A 20,042-nucleotide genomic window follows, 5' to 3' on the forward strand; every position below is an offset into this window, starting at 1 on the left:
AAATCCCGCCTACGAGTAAGGGGCGGGGCGAGGCGCGGCACAGGTGAGGCGAGCAGCCTGCCCATAGTGGTGGTAAACTCGCCTCGCGCCGGCGCCCCGTCGCTCAGCCCCTCAAGCTGGAAGCAGCCGCCCCGGGTGCCCCGGCTGGGCCCTGCCGCTCCCGCGCCTTCCCCTCGCGGGGCACTTTCTGCAGCCCGTGGATCAGAGGGCGCCGGGCCCCAGCGTGCCTAGCGCCAGGCTGCTCTGAGTGCCCGGCCGGGCCGCGGCCTCCTCCTCAGCCCATGGGATCGCGGAGCCGGGCCCAGCTCGCAGCGAGCCCCGCTTGGCGCCCGCGACGTGTTATCAGCGCCAGGCCCTGGCGAGTGTCGAGCTCCCCCTGTGGCCCCCGGCCCGGCGGAGTCTGATTGGAAGAGGGGCTCTGCTGTAGCTAAGCCCCGGGCCTCCCCAGAGCCTTGTCCTCCTGGAGGAGCCCGGCCCGCGAGCGCTGCTCAGCGTCCCGTGCTGATGCCATTGTTGGCGGGAGGGTGCTTCCCGGGACGGGACCCGCCCCGCCGGCAGGCAGCGCGGAGAGCTCCCGGACTGTCACAGGAGAGCCCAGTGCTGCCTTAGGTACGTGCATGGCCCCCCGTCAGCTGAGCGCCTCCCAGTGTCGCAAGTCTCACTTCATAGGTGGGGAACCCAGACGCACAGGGACTACGTGACTTGCACCAGGGAGCCCGTGCAAATCCGAAGTCTCCTGAGCATGGTGCAGGCCCTTGAACAATTGGCCCATGCTTCCTCCTCACGGACTGAATGCCTTATTAGTCCCCGGATCATCTTGGGTGAAAATCAGGGAATGTTTCCACCATGACGCAGTCTTAGAAATAGATGACAAATCCCCAGTGCATATTCCTTCAATGAGGGATTGTTGCCTACCTTACATTTTGTATTGGACAGTCTAATTTTAAGAACAGTGTGGCTTCCTGGACTTCTGTGGAGAGATTCCCCAAAAGTTTTCCAGCATAATTTTTCTTTTTCCTAATTTCATCCCATTACTTCTACATGTATCCCCCTTAGTTCTCACTTTGTGGCCATGGAATAACCTTTATTTCTTTATGTCTCTTCTTATAAACCAATCCCTCCAGCTCCCTAGTCATTCTTGTTGATTTATCTAAATTTCCTCCAGTTTTGTCAATATCTTTTTGGTAATTTGTTCTTCAAAAAAAAATACTCTATTTCAGGTATGGTCACATTAGAGCTGTACCTTACCTTGCTGTGAAATGATTACCCTGTGCATTTTAACTGGCCTTTCTACAGCTGTGTCATTTTGCATACCCATATCTAATTTGCTGTTTTATCTTCTATCTCTTTTCCAAGTTTTTTCTTCCTTTTAGATAGTGTTTTGGATTATTATTCCCCAGATGTTACTCTGCATTTTTTTTTAAATTGAATCTCATGTTGTTGGTTTATTTCTATATATTTATCCTCTTTAAAGGCCTGACCCAAAGGCCACTGAAGTCAATGTCAAGGTAGTTTAAGTGGGGTTTGATTCAGGCCTTAGGTTCCTTTTCATTATTTTCTCTCTGATCACTGGTATTCACAGTTCCTTCCACCTCAGTGTCATCTGTGACATCATTCTCTTTACTCTCTCCTCCAGATCATTAATGAGGGTATTAAATAAGACTGGACCCAACACTGACTTGTTAAAATCCTCCCCATAACTCAATACATTGCTATTACCCTTTGTTTATGGTCCTTCAGCCGGTTTTCAGTCCACAGGACAGAGTTCCTATTCAAGCCAATTTGAAGTAATTTCAAGAGTGATTCATAAGACAGTACCACTTTTAGTACCACTTTTCAAATATAGTGCATCTACTTCATCCACTTACTGGGCTAGATTGTGACTTGAACTATGGACTAGCACAGGGGCATGAGGGGGAGACTCCCCTTCCACCCTGCAGAAGCTATCTGGAGCTTAAGTGTGCAAAAGTAAACAGGTGCTGTGGTGCCCGTTTACTCATTCTTTGGAGTGAGTGGGCAGAGAAGAGTAGGGAATATTGGAGCCTTGAGTCTGCCTCCCCAAGTGCTGGCCAGCACATCTGAGCCAGTGAGGGATAAGGGATTGTTATAATATGCTGCTGGCATAGGCTATCAGTAGATTACTCCCCTTGTGCAAGAGAGGAACCAAGAGAAAGTAGTACTTCCAAGAGATGTCTTTGAGTCACCTTTCCTCCTGAGGCTGCTTCTGATCCTCACCAGGACTGTGTCTGAAAGTACAATCTAGCCCTTTGGGTCTGGAGGTTCCACCACCCTTATTCATGCTGTGTGATAGGCCCACTGAAATCACTTCTACTACTTGCACAGTCTGGTACTTCACACCATGAGTAAGGGTAGCAGAATCTGACCCTAAATAAGGCCATGTCTACATTATGGGTGTTTTAGTGGCCTATGGCTTGTCTACACTGGAAACACTACAGCAGCACAGCTCCAGTGCTTCAGTGTTGACACTAGCCCCTACACCAATGGGAGGGGTTCTCTCGTCAGCATAAGTAATCAACTTCCCTGAGAGGTGGTGCTGGGTTGACAGAATTCTTCTGTTGACCTAGTGTGGTCTTCACCAGGGGTTAGGTCAACTTAACTACATTGCTCAGGGTGTGGATTTTTCATATCTCTGAGGTACATAATTAGGTCAGTGTAACTTTTTAGCATAGACCAGGCCATACACAGGGATTTTTCCATTGCTGTAGGAACTCAACCTTCCTGAACGAAGGTAGGTAGGACAATGGAAGCATTCTTCCATCCACCTAACTGCATCTACAATGTGGGTTAGGTGCTGGGTTTTTCACATCCCTGAGCACTATAGTTATGTTGGCCTAAATTGTAAGTATAGACCAGGCCTAATACTGTTGTGGGCTGGGCAGAACGTCATTGAAACTGATGAATGTAGCAGCAGTCCTTCATTCAGAATAAATGTTTGAAACAATAGGGGCCTCAAACCAGAACATAGGCACACACACATGAGTCTGCTCAAGACTTAGCATGATGTGGGTGGAGGGTTCTTGTTGGGTATTGTTTGGTGGAGTTATGTGTGTGGGAGAGAGAAACAGAGAGAAGGCAGCAAGGAAGACACGGGTGGCCTGAACAAGCACAGTGTGTGGCCCTGAGAAAAGCCTAGAAAGAGCTTTAAAGGTGGGTGCTGCCAAAAAGAATCTTGAAGCTGTGAGCAAAGCTGTTGTTTGATTCCTGCCGTGTTCTGGGAAACCTGACTTTGTACATTCTTTGTAAATAAACAGGATTACATCAAAGAAATATCTCACCCCATCCTAGCGGAAAAAACCCGCAGGGCCCCAAACTTTGGCCAACCGCTGATGTCAAAAGGGGTAACAATACTATCAAAACAAAGGCATCGAAGTTTAGGCCAGATTGTGGCCCATCCTGCAAAAGGGAGTAAGGGAGCAAAAAGCACTCACTTGCTTCCCTGTACCAGCTTCCCATTCTCAAGGGGCTGCTATACCTTCTCTCTGCACATGTGGGCAGGAAGAGATGGGGAATAGGCAACCTTGGCATCACCGCTTAGTGTTGGGGGATGTATAGGTATAAAGCTGGGAAAGAGTATGATTCTCCCCCTCACCTGGAGCTGAGGGGACTAGTAGGCACATTTGGCCAAGATCTTCAAAGATAATTAGATGCCTAACTCCCATTGAAATAAATTGGAATCAAGTGGTTAAATACTTAGAGGATCTCGATTCTCGGCCATTTTCACTTCCGCAGTCACAAGCTGCTTCCTGATGTGCTTGTCAGGTAACACAATGCACTGGTCCATATGTGGGGCTTGTGCAAAGCCACACTTGACCCCTTTTGATTTGCAATATCTGTGCTTTAAAACTCCAGCTGTTTATTGACAATGTTCAGGTTTTTCCTTTCTTAACATCTGTTCCATTATTCTCATAGGAATAAACATTAAATGTAAGGGATCCTTTCATTTTTTGAACACTGCTATTACATTTGCTTTCATCTGTGATGGATATTGCAACTGCATGCAGTATCTTTGGGGACCATATTGTATTACAGCGTATGTATTACTGTGGGCCAGGGATTGTATACACCTACCGCAGATAGGTTACCATGGCTCCTTCAGGGACCGAAAACAGTAGGGGGTGTTAAGATGAATCACTCAGATTGTAACATCTCCAAAGCAGTAGCACCCCTTGGGGGTGGCTTGCATATATGGTTCAAACTGGGTTTTCTAGAGACCAACAGACAAAGAAGGGACTTTTAGTATGAAAAGGCTGCACTTAAACTGACTCAGGGCCTTCTTTCTGATCCAGCAAACGGACAGGGCCTTCTGTCCAATAGGGGCCCAAACCTTGTGGAAGGGTGGGAAAGACTTTGGCTGACTAGGGTCCCAGAAGACTGACAGGTGAGATTTGGTAAGCTTTTAGCATGTGTACAGGAAATTTTATTGCTTTTATATGTAGCACAAACTGGTACTTGAACTTGATTCACTTCCATTTTACCATTCTGGACTGTTTTTGAAAGTTGATGTAGTGTGCTGCCTATCATCTCCATTACAAAGAATTTAGTCCTAGATCCCCAAGGTATTTAGGCACCTAACTTTCGTTGATTTCAATGGGAGTTAGGTATCTAAATACCGTTGAGGATTTGGATCTTAGTTCTTGGGGAAAGACAAAATGTATGTATATTTTCTATTGAAAGAAGGAGCTCTTGTTATACTGGGCAGGTCTACACTTAAAACGCTGCAGCTACTACACCAACAGGACGGCTTCTCCCATCAGTGTAGTTGATCCACCTCCGCAAGAGGCGGTAGCTATGTCGATGGGAGAAGCCCTCCTGTCCACATAGTGTTGTCTACATCGGGGGTTAGGTAGGCATCATTGCATCACTTGGGTGTGAATTTTTCACACTCCTGAGTGACGTAGTTATACCATGTAAGTTTGTAGTGAAGACCTGGCCTTGCTTACACACACTTTTTTAAGACAGAGGGGTCTTAAGATATCGTTAAGAAAGATAACTTTAGGCTGGGATACAACCTTTATTGTGATATGCCATAGGTAATATTTCTGTATTTTGTAACAAACTTTGTGCTGGCTTGGCCTAGTTTTTCATAGTATCCTAACAAGACAGGATCCTATTTTTTTTATACATGGTTTTCTCAATTTCTTTTGTGTGCCAAAAAATCCCTGCTTTTAAGACAGAAATTGGACTGTGGATACTAATAGGTGAGGAAATTCAATGGTGGGCATCTGGGAGAGAACCTAAACTCTGACCTCAAAGAAGGTAGAATTTGAAATGTGTAATGGCCAGTGCAAAAAGTCATGGGCATGGTAGACATCTTGCTCTCTGTCTCCACACACAGATTGGTGCAGGTCTGTGTGGGCACAAGGAGAGCTAAATGACCTGAAGATACTAGACATAGTTACAGAGATGGCTACAATGGGGGAAATGGAGCTAAGGCTCAGATCCTCCAAGGTATTTAGGTGCCTAATTTCCACTGAAAGCAATGGATCTGGGCCTGAGTAATGCCCGGAGCACTGAAGTGCTCTGGCACTGTTATATTGTTTGTTACAAACTTGTAATGGTTCCTTGTGCCTGGCACTGTGCCCCCAATCATAGCTTTAAAGTTGGTATGGGGTCATGGGAATCCCATTGGAAATCACCCTTCCTGGACTCTGTCATTTGTTTCTCTGCCTATACCACTTCCTTTCTTGGGACTAGCAGTAGAGCACAACTGGTGCTGAGGTGGGACCCTCTGACATTACAAGAAACACTCTGCAGGGATGTGGGGACAGGAGAGATGGCACCAATGAACAGATGACTCCAGTTCCTCTCAATGCTTCCTTCTCTCAAAATTCATATCCTGAGTGGTCAGTGCTGGAATTTGGGTCCTGATCATGCTTAAGTTTATTCATGTGTGTAAAGTTAAGTACATACATTATGCACATAAGTGCTTGGATCAGGGCTGTGGGGGGATAGGGTGATGAACCTAGGATTGGTGACATTTGAGTTCCTATCATGAGCATTCCAGTAGAAGCTGATTTTGATCTCTGGAAATGGCCTGGGGAAATTCATACCTAAAGGGCTGCTCTCAACTGATTTAGGGCAGTAGGTAAAGAGAATGAATTCATCAAATGCATTCAGTGCAAACCCAGGGTGTCCTCCCTGGGCAGCCTCCCCTGGAAATGAAAGGGGCCCACCCCTGGGGTGAAGCGAGCAAAGTAGGATATTTGGAAGATTTGACGCTTCAGAGCCATGACACAACAGAACTCACGGTGCGGTCAATCTGGAGTAGAGGGCCTCAGTGCTAGAGAGGGTTAACGGAGCACAGGTGGTGTAGGAGGCGTTACCCGGACACGTTCCGCTTTGTCCTCCGTCCGCAGCAGCTGGAGGAGGCAGTGAGCGGAAGGCGGATGGATGCTGGGTCTGTGCGGCCCTGAGCCCCAGCCAGTTTGCAAACCCAAGCATCAGCCCGGGCGGCGGGAGCATGTGCAGCTGTAGCAGGCACCTGGCAGGGAGCCGCACGCTGGGGATGTGAACCAGGCGGGGAGGAAGGCCTTTCCTTGACTCATCAGATAAATCCAGCCCCCCAAGGCGACTGGTGAGCCAGAGACTGAGCGGCGGCAGCAGCATGGCAGGAGACAGCGAGCAGAGCCTGCAGGAGCACGAGCAGCCCGGCGGCGAAGAGCCCTTCCTGATCGGGGTCAGCGGCGGCACAGCCAGCGGCAAGGTGAGTGGGGGAGCGCGGAGCCGGGGGGGGACTGGTCCCCGCGTGGGTGCATGGGGAGCCGAGCGCAGCGGCTACATGGCCGGGTGGGTGCCATCCGAGACCCTGCTGGAGAGCCCCGGGCCTCCTCTGGGCTGCAAGAACACGTGTGCGCGGGGAAGGGGGGGGCGTGTTGTTGCCGCGATGGGGTGCGGCTCCTAGCGAGGCGTTGGGCGGGTGAGAGGCCGCCCGTGTCCCCTTCCTGCACCGGGATCGCTCCAGCGCGCTGCGGGGAGGCAGGGCGGCTGCTGACTGGTGGCGCGGCTTTGTAGCACGTTGTCTGGCCGCAGCCAGCTCGCCCGCCCTGGGGAGTGAGCTCGGCTCTGCGGCGTGGGTGCCTCCGCTCCCCGCAAAGCGGCTGCTTCCTGCCTTGTGTTCTCCCTCTGCCAGACACAAAGGCCTGATCCCCAAGCAGGTGGCACTCAACGGCTTCGGCGGGCTCCCTCCTGATTGACACCCCTGCCACTCAGCTCCGGCCCCAGGGGGAGCAGATGTCTGTGTGGCAGTTGTGCCGGGGTGCGGGGTCGTCACAGATGGGTCCTGCTGGCTCGTTTGTGCTCCTGTAAACATCTGTCTAAACGGTTATTCTGTTTCTAACTCCCGCAACCTCCTTCCTCCCCTTTCTGCCTTGGCGGTGACATTGCTCTGTGCCGGGGTGACTCAGTGCTGCATGGATGGCTAGGCTGAATGGGAGTCAGATAAGTGTCTTGTTCCCCAGTCCCTCCTGGGGCTGCCCAGCTTCCCCTCCTCCGACTCTGATCGCAGCTATGTGGAGGAGTCACTGGAGTTCCCTCAGCCTGCCTGGAAGCAGGCTAATAGGAGCTGTTATGAGAGAGCTTGAAAGTGGCAATCATGCCATTGTGTTAACTGCTCCTGCTGGAGATGCACCTGCACTCCTAGACTGGGGAGAAAGAAAATATAAACTAGAAGCACAGACAACTCTCTTATCAGAGGGTAGAGCTCAAAAATAGTAGCTGTTGAATATAACTTGAGTAGTATTTTTACCATGACTAAACTTGTCCACTTTTAATTAAGTGAGATAAGAGCAGCTGTTCCAAACTGATTCTTTCATTATTAATGAAGTTCCTCAGGCCCTCAGTTGTCTATATCCATGTGTACAAGCACCTCTAGAAAAGCTGGTTCTAGAATTTTATACCTGTCTCTTAGTGAAAGGAGCTTAGATCCTCACTTTCTTCTCCACACTAATATTAAACTTGTCACTGTAATCAGTAAGCAACTAACAGCTTTAAAGCAACACCAGTTTCATTCTGTCAACAGACCTCCCCTCTCCACCCCCCCATTTGACTCATGCTCTGGCCCTGTTTAGCGCAGTACAGGCCTGGAGCTGTAATTATTGCACACTAGTTTTTGTGTATGTGGCTCTGTCTGTGTACTTTCTCTGGTAACTTTAATGGCTTTACAATTGCACTTTCCTTTAAGGTATTTAATGTGTATGAAAGACTCCTACAAATAGCCAGTTTCACTGTTTCCCCTATATACAGACAATAACATGGACGGAGGAGGCAAAGGACAAATATTTGCCCCTCTCTAATCCCTTTCTGTTCTAGTAATCTGAAGTGTTGCTTAGAATGATAGTAACAGATTTTTTTTTTCAGGCAGATATGGTGTGTCTGATGGGCATGAGGGTGTTTTGTTGACCCAGATTGGTAGCAGGTGTTGGAGATGCTGACTCATAATGGCAAATGTGACTCTGTAACTCCATGCTGGATGTAAGGGAGTGTAGGAGAGTTCCTTTGGACACAGAACTGGGGCTGGGGAAAACTCTAGGAACTGCCAATAGGGAGATAGCTTGGGCTGAGGTTTATAGTGAGTTTGTTGTTTGAATTACCAGTAGAGGCAAACTAGTTGCTCTACGTACATTTTGTCTTTCTGTTCAGAGGGGAATGGAATTTCTTCCATCATATGGTGTCCATTTAAAAAATGTTCCAGGTGAACACGCTCATGTTCATAGGTGGGAATGCACCTGAAATCTTCCTTGTTATAGGGAGCACTAAATGCCTGGCTGTAGCTGGAGGAACACAGGGCTATGTGCACTCAGTTTTTTCTAAAGATGACTTAAAAAAAAATACACTAGGCCTTCACTACAGTGATAGGGGGTGGCCTTTATCTGTTCTCTTGCTTGTTGAAAACACACGTGCATGTTCCCCAGTGGAAAAAAATCCCATAGAAGGTGGAGGGGGGGTGTGTGGAAATCTGTCTGGGCACCAGTGCTGAATTGTTCTTACACTAAGTTTTTTTTCTGGTGACTCAAGTATTCTGGGCTCATGTGAGGCCTTTTGTGCGTGGGCCTAGCTCTGTATAGCTGTCTCAGTAACATTGTGTCTGTCGCTGCTGAAGTGCTATGTCTTGGAGCAGTCTATTGAATCCACAAGGTAAGGCCAGGGATTACAGTCCAATAGGGCACAGTTGTTCTCCGCTTCATAGTGAAACATGCTCAGCAACAGTAGTAGACTCTCCTGGAAAACAGGGAAGAGGTTCTTTATCAGCAGGGTGGTGTACTAAATGGCCTTTCCTTTCTCAGCTTTGATTTCCCCTCTGCAATGATTGCTTGCTGCCAAAAACACACCTACTGTGCAATGCTGCCCTTTAAAAGGAACTCAACAGATCAGTGCAAACTTCATAGCCAGCTTTCTTATAGTCCATTCTTAACTTGCTATGCTCAAGCAGAAGCAGCAGGAAGAGATTATTGGTGCTTATGCCTCTAGTATCTGGTGTATTATAGTTAATGTGGCTCATGATGCAGCAAAGCGAGAACATACTTGGTGGCAGAGGTAAGGCAAAGTGTGTATGCAGCTGACACAACAGGGATCTTCCCAGCTGGTTCCTGGCAAGGCCTCCAATTTTGGTGATATTCTTGATTGCTGTAATAGAGGGCAAATGGGTCATTGGAAGAACAAAGAACGCTGTACATCTATGGTGATATGCACCACACTGAGCCCAGGCAAGGGGTAAACTTTCCTGAATGTTCTGTGGCTAGCAGTATGGCTGACTATCAGTTCTTAAGGTCCACATGTGCTGGCCCTGGTTAGAAGCAGAGAGGATCTAGATGGTGAAAAAAAGACAGATGTATTTTCCTATTCCAAAGCTGCAAATCCATCTAACTCTCAGTGCCAACTGCAGACTGTTGTAACACACTCAGTTTGCAACACACCAGAGTGAAGATCACAGAGGATGTTTTCCTTGCAAAGACGCGCACGCAAAAAAAGCCCCTCGCTGTGCTGCTGTTGTTGAGTCAGAGATGGGTAAAAATTTCTCTAGACCAGCCGTTCTCACAACAAATTTTTTGGTGGCCTCAGATTGCCACCACCAACTCTTGCTGGTGGCCACCCTGACACTTTTTTTCCTAAAATACTTATTTGTTTTTCCTAAAGTTAATTAAATATTCATTATCAAGATCATTGTAATTTATTTATGTAGGGTTCTTTTTTGGACTCAATAATAAAAATAATGCTGTGAAAAGTGATATTTGTATGTTTAATATCACTTTTTACAGCAAGTCCTGGCAAGCTAAGACCTGGATGGAGGGGTAGGGGGTGAGGCGGCGGAGGCTAGGGAGGATGGATGGATGGAGGGGTGAAGCAGCAGAAGCCAGGGGTGATGGATCGGGGGGGCCCTGCCACCACATGGTCAGAGGATCAGCACCCTGGGTCAGTACCTACTGGAGCCCAGGCTTGGTGCCTGCAGTTGCATGGCTAGGGCCAGGGATTGGCGCTCAGGGCCAGGGACTGTCATCCAATGCCACGCAGCTGGATGTTGGCACCCAGAGGCAGCACCTGCTACTGTGCAACCCGAGCCGAGGGTCAGCACCCAGGGTCAGTGCTTGGGGTCTGTGCCAGCTGCTGCTGCACAGACAGGGCTAGGAGTCTGCTGGCCCAGGACACACCCACTGGAGCCTGCTGCTGCACGACCAGGACTGGAAGTCAGCGTCCAGGGCCAGCACCTGCCAAAGCCTGGGGTTGGTGCCTGCTGCTGTGTGGCTGGGGATCTGCACTCAGGGCTGGTGGCTGTGGATGGGTGCCCAGGGCCAGCACCTGCCAGAACCCAGGGTTGACATCCCAGGAGGTCAGCAGCCTGGGCTGGGGGTCGGGGCGCGCAGCCGGGGATTGGCTGCCGCCGTGTTTGGGGCTGGTGCTTGGAGCCTGTGCCTGCTGCCGCAGGGCTAGGGGTCAGCATCCGGAGACAGCACCCGCCAGAGCCTTAGTCCAATGCCGGGGATCTGCATCCAGGGCCGGCAGCCGCTGGAGCTCAAGGTCACCCGGAGTCAGTGACTAGGGCTGGGGGTCGGAGTGCACAGATGGGGTCAGCGCCAGCAAGTGGGATTAGGGGTTGGCACCACACAGCCAGAGCCAGGGATTGGCACCTGCTGCCGCACGGCTAGGGCTTGGAGTCTGAAGCCCCAGGGCTGGAGCCCTAGTCTTCAGCCAGGCTCCCTAAGTCCCTGCCACCCAACCACCCCAGGGCTGAAGTCTGAGCCCCATTAAGCCCTCTCCCCCTTGTGTGCCAGCCCCCCTCCCCGCCCCCCCCCCCCACCAGGTAGAGAACTCCCCTTGCTCCTTCAGCATTGTGTCCCACCTGCAGAGGTGAAAGTAAACTGGTCCAGTAAGAAAGTGGCTGCCAGTACACAGGTTACCATATCAGGAGGGCCGCTGATGGGGGCAGTGGGGGGCAAAAGGGGTAGCTGCCCTGCCCGGTGATTTAAAAGGGCCTGGGGCTCCCGACTACCACTACCGTTCCAGTGGTTGGAGCCCTGGGCAGTGCTGAAGGGCTGGCTGGGGGAGTCTGGCACCAGCTCCGTCCCTTCTGCCCGAGGCACTGCCCCTTCCAGGGGCCCAGAGCTGCGAGTCGTCGTCGTCGTCCCCCCCCCCCCCCCCCCCCCCACACACACACACCTTGCTCAGGACCCGTCTGCCCTGTGTACCAGTAAATCCGTTAAGTTACTTTCACCCCTGCCCACCTGTCTCTGGAAACGTGCAAAGTGGCACATCCAGGAGCAAGAGGGGGAGGGGCCGATGCTTTGCTGCCCCACCCCCCATCACCACCCAGGAAGCTGTCATGGCTGCAAGGAAACCCCCTGGTGGCCGCATTTGAGAAACGGTGCTCTAGACCAGGGATCTCAAACTCAAATCGCCACGAGGGCCACATGAGGACTAGTACATTGGCCCGAGGGCCGCATCACTGAAACCTTTTCATACAACGATACAAAAGTATAGCCAAAAATGAAGAGTAATATAGTATGCTATAAAAATCAATGTATTAACTTTTTTTAAAAACTGTATATTTTATTAAAACCCCTCTTTGTATTAAACACCTGTAACCATTCCTTATGTGGTCAGTAACACTGATGATGATCTATGCTAACAGTCTATCAACATAGCTGTAATGGCAGGAACTTTTTAAAGTAACTATTCATACAAAATACATTGCCACTTTTAACATTCTTCCCAACTTCTCACAGCAAAGAATCATACATGCTGAACTTCATACCTCAGACTGCTCATCTAGTCCATGAGGCCCTGCCTCTTCCCACCCCTTCTCTTCTCCCATTCCAACCCTATCCCCAACCCGGCCCCGCCTCTTCTCCACCTCGTCCCCTAAGCGTGCCGTGTCCCCGCTCCTCCTGGAAAGTCCTAAGTGCCGCCAAACAGCTGTTTGGCAGCGGGAAGCAATGGGAGGGAAGCGGAGGGCCGGGAACGTGGCCCATTCAGGGGGGCCGAGGAGGTGTTTGGGCATCTTATTCCAAGCTCGAGGAGAGCTTGGCTGCCAGTGGAGTCGGTGCCTATGGCGGACTGCAGGAAATAACTCTGTGGGCCGCGTGTTTGAGACCCCTGCTCTACACTAAGCAGCTGTGTTAGGCCATGGAAAGGGCAGTATAGAGAGAGCTTGTCTGTAGCTCACCACACCTGACTTTTAGCATGTGCTGCTCTTGGTGAGCTGGCATTCCTTTACAAAGTGAGCAGGCCTTCCCTAGAGGGTTGGGGAAGAGGGATTCTGTTAGCATTTAGTAAATGGATCCAGCTGATTATGGAAAATAAGAAAGGAGGGGGGGAATTCAAATAAAGAATAAATAAACTTAAAAGCCTCCTGGATTGTCTGCCTCTGAAGCCCATATGCAGGGCCAGCCTTAGGGAAAATAGTGCCCTGGGCAAACTTGTATTTTGGCCCCCCTGGCCCTCAGGCTCCCCACCTATTCCCCCTGGCTCTGAGCGCCCTTCCGCGGCCTCGCACTGTAGACCCGCCCGTAAGGTCGGCCCTTCCCACGTGTTGCAGAAGCCTTGTTGCTGGCATAAGTGGTAATAGGCACATGAGGAGGACTCAGACTGATGCCCATGACTAGAGCTGTCAAGGGAGCAGTACTAATGTGATGGCCTATCAGGCCACAATGCAGCTTCTTTATTAAGAGTCTGTTGTTGTCTAGTGAAATGCATTACTAGTAAGAGCTGGCTGGGATACAAAGCCTTCCCATTGTCAGAATCCAACCTATGCTGGGCCTAATCAAAGCGCATTACCGTCTGATGGCTGTCTAGTGGTCTGTAGGAAGTGGTGAAACTGGCTCCCTTGTTGGCAGTTCCACCAGAGAAGCACAGGATTAAATGGAGACTCTCTTTTTCATGCTCTCGTGCCCCCACCAAGTGATTTCCCAAGGTTCGTCTTAGTACTGTTTGACAGGCCTGTTAAACACTGCAACAACTCCACTTCCTCTTGGAACCAAAGAGCCCAATGAAAACTCCTGCTCTCCTTCCTCTCTCCTCAAGTAAAGGACTCCTGTCCACACATTTTGTTTTTGTTTTTTGACAAGGTTACTGGCCTAGTGCACCGGGGTGGGGGAGTGAACAGTAGATGTGATCTTGATTTGAGTAAGGCATTTGACGTAGTCCCACATGACATATTGTATTTCCCAACTCTGGCTTTGCAGGTGTCATGCAACCATAAAAAGACACGTAGATAGCTAATGAGAACATCAGTTACACTGGAGAAGATAAACCAACCTCTTCCTGGCATGGGTTAGGAAGAAACTTCTCGATGGGCATCTTATTCCACAGTTGTCCAGTATGGGCAGGCTTGGAAAAACTTACTGATACCTTGTAGCCCTAGGACTAAGCCTATGGCCTGGGTGAAAAGTACCTTTACCACCCACCCCTTCCAGATGCCATCTCTCTGCACCATAAAGGAACAAAGCAGGTGTACTGTTTGACAATGTTACTATTAAATGCAGTGCAAAAAACCCAAACACTTCTGTTACACCTGTTTTCAAAATTTCACTTGCTAGTAGGGATGATTAGCCTATGGGATATATATATTTGACTAATTCTACTATTCTAACAGGTTAATATGTTCTGAATAGTATCAGACCAGCTATAGAGCTGGTTAAATACCATGGATGAGTATGAATTGAATATATTTGATGGATGCAGGTAAAACTCATGAAATGAGCATTCCACTGGTCCTTAATAGTTGCCATTCCTGAATTCCTCCTTCTCCTCTTTATTATAGCCCATGTTAAATTTCTTTCTGAATTGCCTCAATATTAATTTCCTATTTCCTTTCCTCTGCTATATTTTCCCCCTTCTCCTCCTAACATTGCCCAACCTTGCACCTGTGCTGCAAACAGCTATGAAAGACTGCAAGAGGATGTGCAGTCAGCACTGTTTGGGCATGACGCCTCCTTCAGCTTTCTGGCTGCTGGAAGGAAGATGTTTCCACTATATAAACTTTGCCTTTTTTTGCCGCAGGAGGGGTAGGGCTTCCCCAGTGACTAGCTCTAGCACTTACCCTGCTGTTACTCAGAATTTTCTCCAAGACCTAGCAAAATGAAATTGATCAGTTTCTTGTCAGTTGGATTGCTACCACAGCACCTGAAAAAGAGTAGTAAAAGTGAAAAGGCCTTAAGTCAGTTTTCACTCTACTGCAGCTTGTGGAAGCTCTGAGCAGCAGCAGAAGCACTAGAGCTGTGTGCCTGCAGTCTTAGGAAGATATCACTGCTCTGACTTCACTCAGTTCATGGTTACAAAGCTTTTGTTTGTAACCGTGAAAAACTAGACTGGTATAGTACTTGATGATATTTAAGTGAAAGCTTAGATTCTGGAAGAAGTGAAGGTACTTCCCTGGGAAAGCATCCTATTCATTGTGGGTGGCTGGCTTTTTTCTTTAAACACCTGTGTGACATGTGCCCCTCTATTTGGTCATATCCTTTTTGAGAGAGCATGACTAAAACAGAACGCAGTATTCTAGGTGACAGTGTCACATTAGTTTATATAAAGGGAGTTACCTTATATGTATTACAGTAATACCTAGAGGCCCCAGCCTAGACTGGGGGGGGGCCCTTTATACTAGGTCCTGTACTTTTCGTGCTCCCCTGAAGATCTTGCAATCTAAATAGACCAGCTAGAGCCACGGGGAAGGGAAGTGACTTGTCCAGGGTCACGCACAGGTCAGTGGCAAGAATCGATCCTAGTTTTCTGGAGACTTAGCTCAGTGCCCTATTCACTGGACCACGCTGCTTCTCTAAAGGCATTTGTGACGTTGCACTCTGTATGATTATATTCACACTCATTGGCATATTTTCATAAAATGCAACTGGAATTGCTTCATGCAAAAGATCTCTTATAAGGTATCATTACAAAGCTAATCTACTGAGTGTGCTCATCCTATTTGTATAAATGTATCATTCTTGTATCTGAAACTAGAAATGTAAAATATAACTCTTAAGGTCCTATTGTAGTTACGCAAAGCGTGGGCCATTAATGGTGGTTTGGAATCTTGGTGGCTCCCATCAACCAAAACAATTGACTGTAAATGGCTCTGTTTGCTTGCAGGCCTTCCTGTAAATCAGGCTGGGAGGAATGAGGGCTTAAAGTCTTACAGTGATGTGTGATCATGTCACCCAAACTGGAATCCATCTTTAACCTGGTGCTTTTCCATTTAGAAGGAGGGGTGAGAACCCAGAGAGGGACAAAGGATTCCCACCTTATACAAAAGATATATAAGGAGGTGGGACAGAACAAAGTGGGCTGCAGTCATGAGAAATCCCCTAGCTACCACCTGAGCTAAAACAAAGACTGTACCAGGGAAAAGAATTGTGCCCAGACTAGGAAGGCGTCCAGTCTGTGATAGAAGCTTATTGACAGGTTTCAGAGTAACAGCCGTGTTAGTCTGTATTCGCAAAAAGAAAAGGAGTACTTGTGGCACCTTAGAGACTAACCAATTTATTTGAGCATGAGCTTTCGTGAGCTACAGCTCACTTCATCGGATGCATACTGTGGAAATTGCAGAAGACATTATTATATACACAGACACCATGAAACAATACCTCCTCCCACCCCACTCTCCTGCTGGTAATAGCTTATCTAAAGTGATCATCAAGTTGGGCCATTTCCAGCACAAATCCAGGTTTTCTCACCCTCCGCCCCCCCCACAGACAAACTCACTCTCTTGCTGGTAATAGCCCATCCAAAGTGACCACTCTCTTCACAATGTGTATGATAATCAAGGTGGGCCATTTCCTGCAGGAATCCAGGTTCTCTCACCCCCCTCCAAAAACCACACACACAAACTCACTCTCCTGCTGGTAATAGCCTATCCAAAGTGACCACTCTCCTTACAACGTGCATGAAAATCAAGGTGGGCCATTTCCAGCACAAATCCAGGTTTTCTCACCCTCCGCCACCCCCCCCCCCCACACACACACACACACAAACTCACTCAAACATCTCTGAGGGTGAGATTTCTTCTGTAATCGCTTTCTTACTGTATTACGTTTAGACTTGCGTGTTTTGTTTTTTGCTTGGTAATTCACTTTGTTCTTTCTGTTATTACTTGGAACCACTTAAATCCTACTTTTTGTATTTAATCACTTTTTACTTATCAATTAACCCAGAGTATGTATTAATATCTGCGGGGGGGGGGGGGGGGAACAGCTGTGCAAATCTCTCTGTGTTATAGAGGGTGAACAATTTGAGTTTACCCTGTATACACTTTAAACAGGGTAAAACAGATTTATTTGGGGTTTGGGCATCTGAGTGTTGGAGACAGGAACACTTCTTAAGCTGTTTTCAGTTAAGCCTGCAGCTTTTGGGGGACGTTGTTCAGACCTGGGTCTGGCTCAGTAGCAGGCTAGCGTGTCTGGCTCAAACCAGGCAGGGTACTGAACCCCCCAAGCTGGCAGGGGAAATGGGTGAGAAGTAGTCTCAGCACATCAGTTGGCAGTTCCCAGGGGGGGTTCTGTGATCCAACCTGTCACAGCATTATCCTATTTTCTATACCATTTGTTATTGAACCTACTACATTCTTTTACTGACAGCTGCTTCACATAGAGTTGTGTAATATGACACCCAAGTCTCATCCTGCAGCAATTACAGTTAATTTAGAGCCCAGCAGTATGTATGACTCCAGATTACTTCTTCCACTATGCATTACCTTGCATCTGTCAGCGCTGAATTTCCTCTACCGTCCTGCTGCCCATTCACCTAGCTTGGTTAGATGCTTCTGAATTTCTTCATAGTCTTCTCAGGTCTTGACTAACATATAACTTTGTCACCTCGAAGCTTTGCTACCTCACTGGTCATTTCCCTCTTCCAGACCACTAAAGGAGTTTTTATGTCTCTTCCTAATGGCGTTCTCTTGTGTATGGTACTGGGGATTTGTGCCCTTCATTTGAAGGGGATGCTTCCCAATGCTAGAGGAGTTTCTGTTCCTGTTGTGCAGGGGAACTTATGACCTCTGTGTCTCTAGTCTTTCCTCCTCCTCAGAATCTTCCTTTCAAGCCAGTGGCTGAAGTTTTCCCACCAGGGCACCATTGGTTTGTGTCTGTCAGAAGCAGCTTTGCAGAGAGGGACTGGATCTTTTCTCTACATAACCAGCTTTTTGGCAGGATGGGGTCCTATTTTTCAAGTATTTTAGACTCCTACTCTTTCTTCTCCCCCCTCTTACGCACTCTTTTTTTTGGGGGGGGGGGGTATGGGGAGAGGAAACACTATTGTATTTCAGGAACAGGTGAGGGTTTTAATGGGTGGGGCTGGAAAGATTTAACTCTTTCCCTGCTGTATTGGCTGAAATGCAACAAGCTCTTTATGGTGCTGGAGAACTGAGGAAGTGAACCTGAGCTGTCTCATTTCACTGTCCAAGCTAAATGAAGAAAGTGGCTGCATTAATGGGTGAAGGGAGAGTGTGTGTGTGTGTGTGTGAAACAAGATCCAGTTGTTAAACTACCTCAGATTGGTGACTATCCACAGGGAGAGAGATGTGGAACTCCTTTCCCAAGAGTCATTCTTTGAAAGCTAAACCCAAACCCCTGTGAAGCTTGGCTGTTTCTTTCCCCATTGCTGCTGTCACACAGGTAGTTCTACTTGATGACCAGTTTCAGAGTAGCAGCCGTGTTACTCTGTATTCGCAAAAAGAAAAGGAGGACTTGTGGCACCTTAGACACTAACAAATTTATTTGAGCATAAGCTTTCGTAAGCTACAGCTCACTTCATCGGATGCATTCAGTGGAAAATACAGTGGGGAGCTTATGCTCAAATAAATTTGTTAGTCTCTAAGGTGCCACAAGTACTCCTTTTCTTTTAAGGGTGAAGATCAGAGCATGTGCAAGCTGCATTTGCATTCCAACAGCCTGCTTCTATCAGGCACCAGAAGTGATGGCTGCACAGTGCGGGCCGGGGAGCCTACTCTATTTTTCTTAATGGATTTTAAGGGTTGTCAGAAACAATGGGGGAGGTATCCATGAGGATTTCCTGCTCTCTAGTCAGGAAAGATAGACACAGATGCTACCCTCCAGCTCCAACTATTGCAGCAAGGCCTCCAAAATGGCATGTGCCTCTCCCACATAACAGACCGATTCAGCTCCAAGACAGCCTGAGCGTCCAGCTGTGCAGAGCTCTGGTCCAACCCTGAACTTCAGGCTCTTGTGGATCAAAGCAAACCAAGACTTCCACGCATGAACGATGCTACAAAAGGAGGGAACTGGGACAGCTCAGAATGCAGTGGGGTGGAGCTGGAAGGAGCCACAAGTACTCCTTTTCTTTTTGCGAATACAGACTAACACGGCTGTTACTCTGAAACCACCCTTAAAAGGTCAGTTGAAGAGAAATGGGTGTGGGGGGGGCCCCGCATTCCACCCTCAATCTTCTAAACAATGATAAAGGTGAAGGCATGGCTATTTTGTCCCTCAGTCACGGGCCACACTTCACAACTAATGTTTAACTTTGTGCTGCTGAATGCAGGGGTGCCTTGTGAGCTGATTGCAAAGGGAGAGAATAATCCCACTAAAGGAAGAGATGGAGAGCATTTGACAGCATGTCCCCAGAACTCCTCCACTTCCAGTGCCAGAGCATAGCTGAACAGATGAATCCTCAAAGACTCCATTCCCTATGTGTCTTACCATGTTCTGTAGGGTCAGCAGGCCAGGCAAGAGCCAATTATTGCTTGAACACAGGCCAGAAGTTACCTCTCAGTGTTCCTTTGCCATGACATCAGTTCTCTCTCTCGCTTCCTGGAGTGGGGAGATTAACTGAGCCTGGAACTTTCTTCCTGTGTCTGTCTCCAGCTATGGGAATCTGATCTCCCCCCACCCGCATCAGTTGGGCAAATAGTCTCTGACTACAATGGAGCTACACTGACTGACACCAGCTCAGGCTCTGCCCCTGTGTAAGACAGAGAGGGCTAATTCACAAATGAAAAGGCCATGGGAAATTTGCAAGAAGAACCCTAAGGGCTTGCTGGCTGATGGCTCTGCCCATAGCACATTGCTGACTCCCGACAGTGATTCTCAGAGTTGGAATGTCAATATTGATGGGCAGCAATCTAGCTAGGAGAGATAGAACAGGAAGAGGAGGTGGTGATCTGTGTCAAGTGTTTATGAAAGCAGTGGGATACAGCTTGATAAGTCAGAGTGCGATGTTGAAATGGTGCTGGGGAAGGAGGCAAGGAATGGGAAAACAAGGGAGAGGTGATGGCAAGCAACTCATGATGGTTGGAGTCAGGAAACGCTCTGTCCTACTCTGTGTGTGTGTGTGTGTGTGTGTGTGTGTGTGTGTGTGTGAGATTATGTATAATCTAAGTGAATATCCATTGATAAGATCTACAGGAATTAAATATCCTGCTTCTGGGTGTCAGCTGCCTATTGCAGAGGTCAGGAAGGGATGCCACCTATAAATCGCAATTGGCCAACAGAATCATTAAGTGAGGTGGGAGTGGGTTGTATAGCTGCCTGTGTGCTCTCTCGACACCTACCCCAATTAAATTAGCTCCTCTCTTACTGGATGCT

General features: G+C 48.4%; 1 protein-coding gene across 2 annotated transcripts in view; it reads left to right on the top strand.

The window, feature by feature from the left end:
• Positions 1-35: 35 nt before the first annotated feature.
• UCK2 (uridine-cytidine kinase 2) overlaps positions 36-20,042 on the top strand; it is a 37,990-nt gene continuing 17,983 nt past the window's right edge. The window contains exons 1-3 of one of the 2 annotated variants that reach the window (XM_074960952.1): positions 36-609; positions 5,719-5,852; positions 6,574-6,724. In XM_074960952.1, the coding sequence (XP_074817053.1) occupies positions 5,812-5,852; positions 6,574-6,724 (192 nt within the window). In that variant the 5' untranslated portion in view covers positions 36-609; positions 5,719-5,811. Of the gene's footprint in view, positions 610-5,718; positions 5,853-6,377; positions 6,725-20,042 lie in introns of both variants that reach the window. The other variant, XM_074960953.1, reaches the window with a different exon arrangement.

This window comes from Natator depressus, chromosome 8 (assembly GCF_965152275.1).
Source record: "Natator depressus isolate rNatDep1 chromosome 8, rNatDep2.hap1, whole genome shotgun sequence".
In the NCBI taxonomy this organism is placed as follows: Eukaryota; Metazoa; Chordata; order Testudines; family Cheloniidae; genus Natator; species Natator depressus.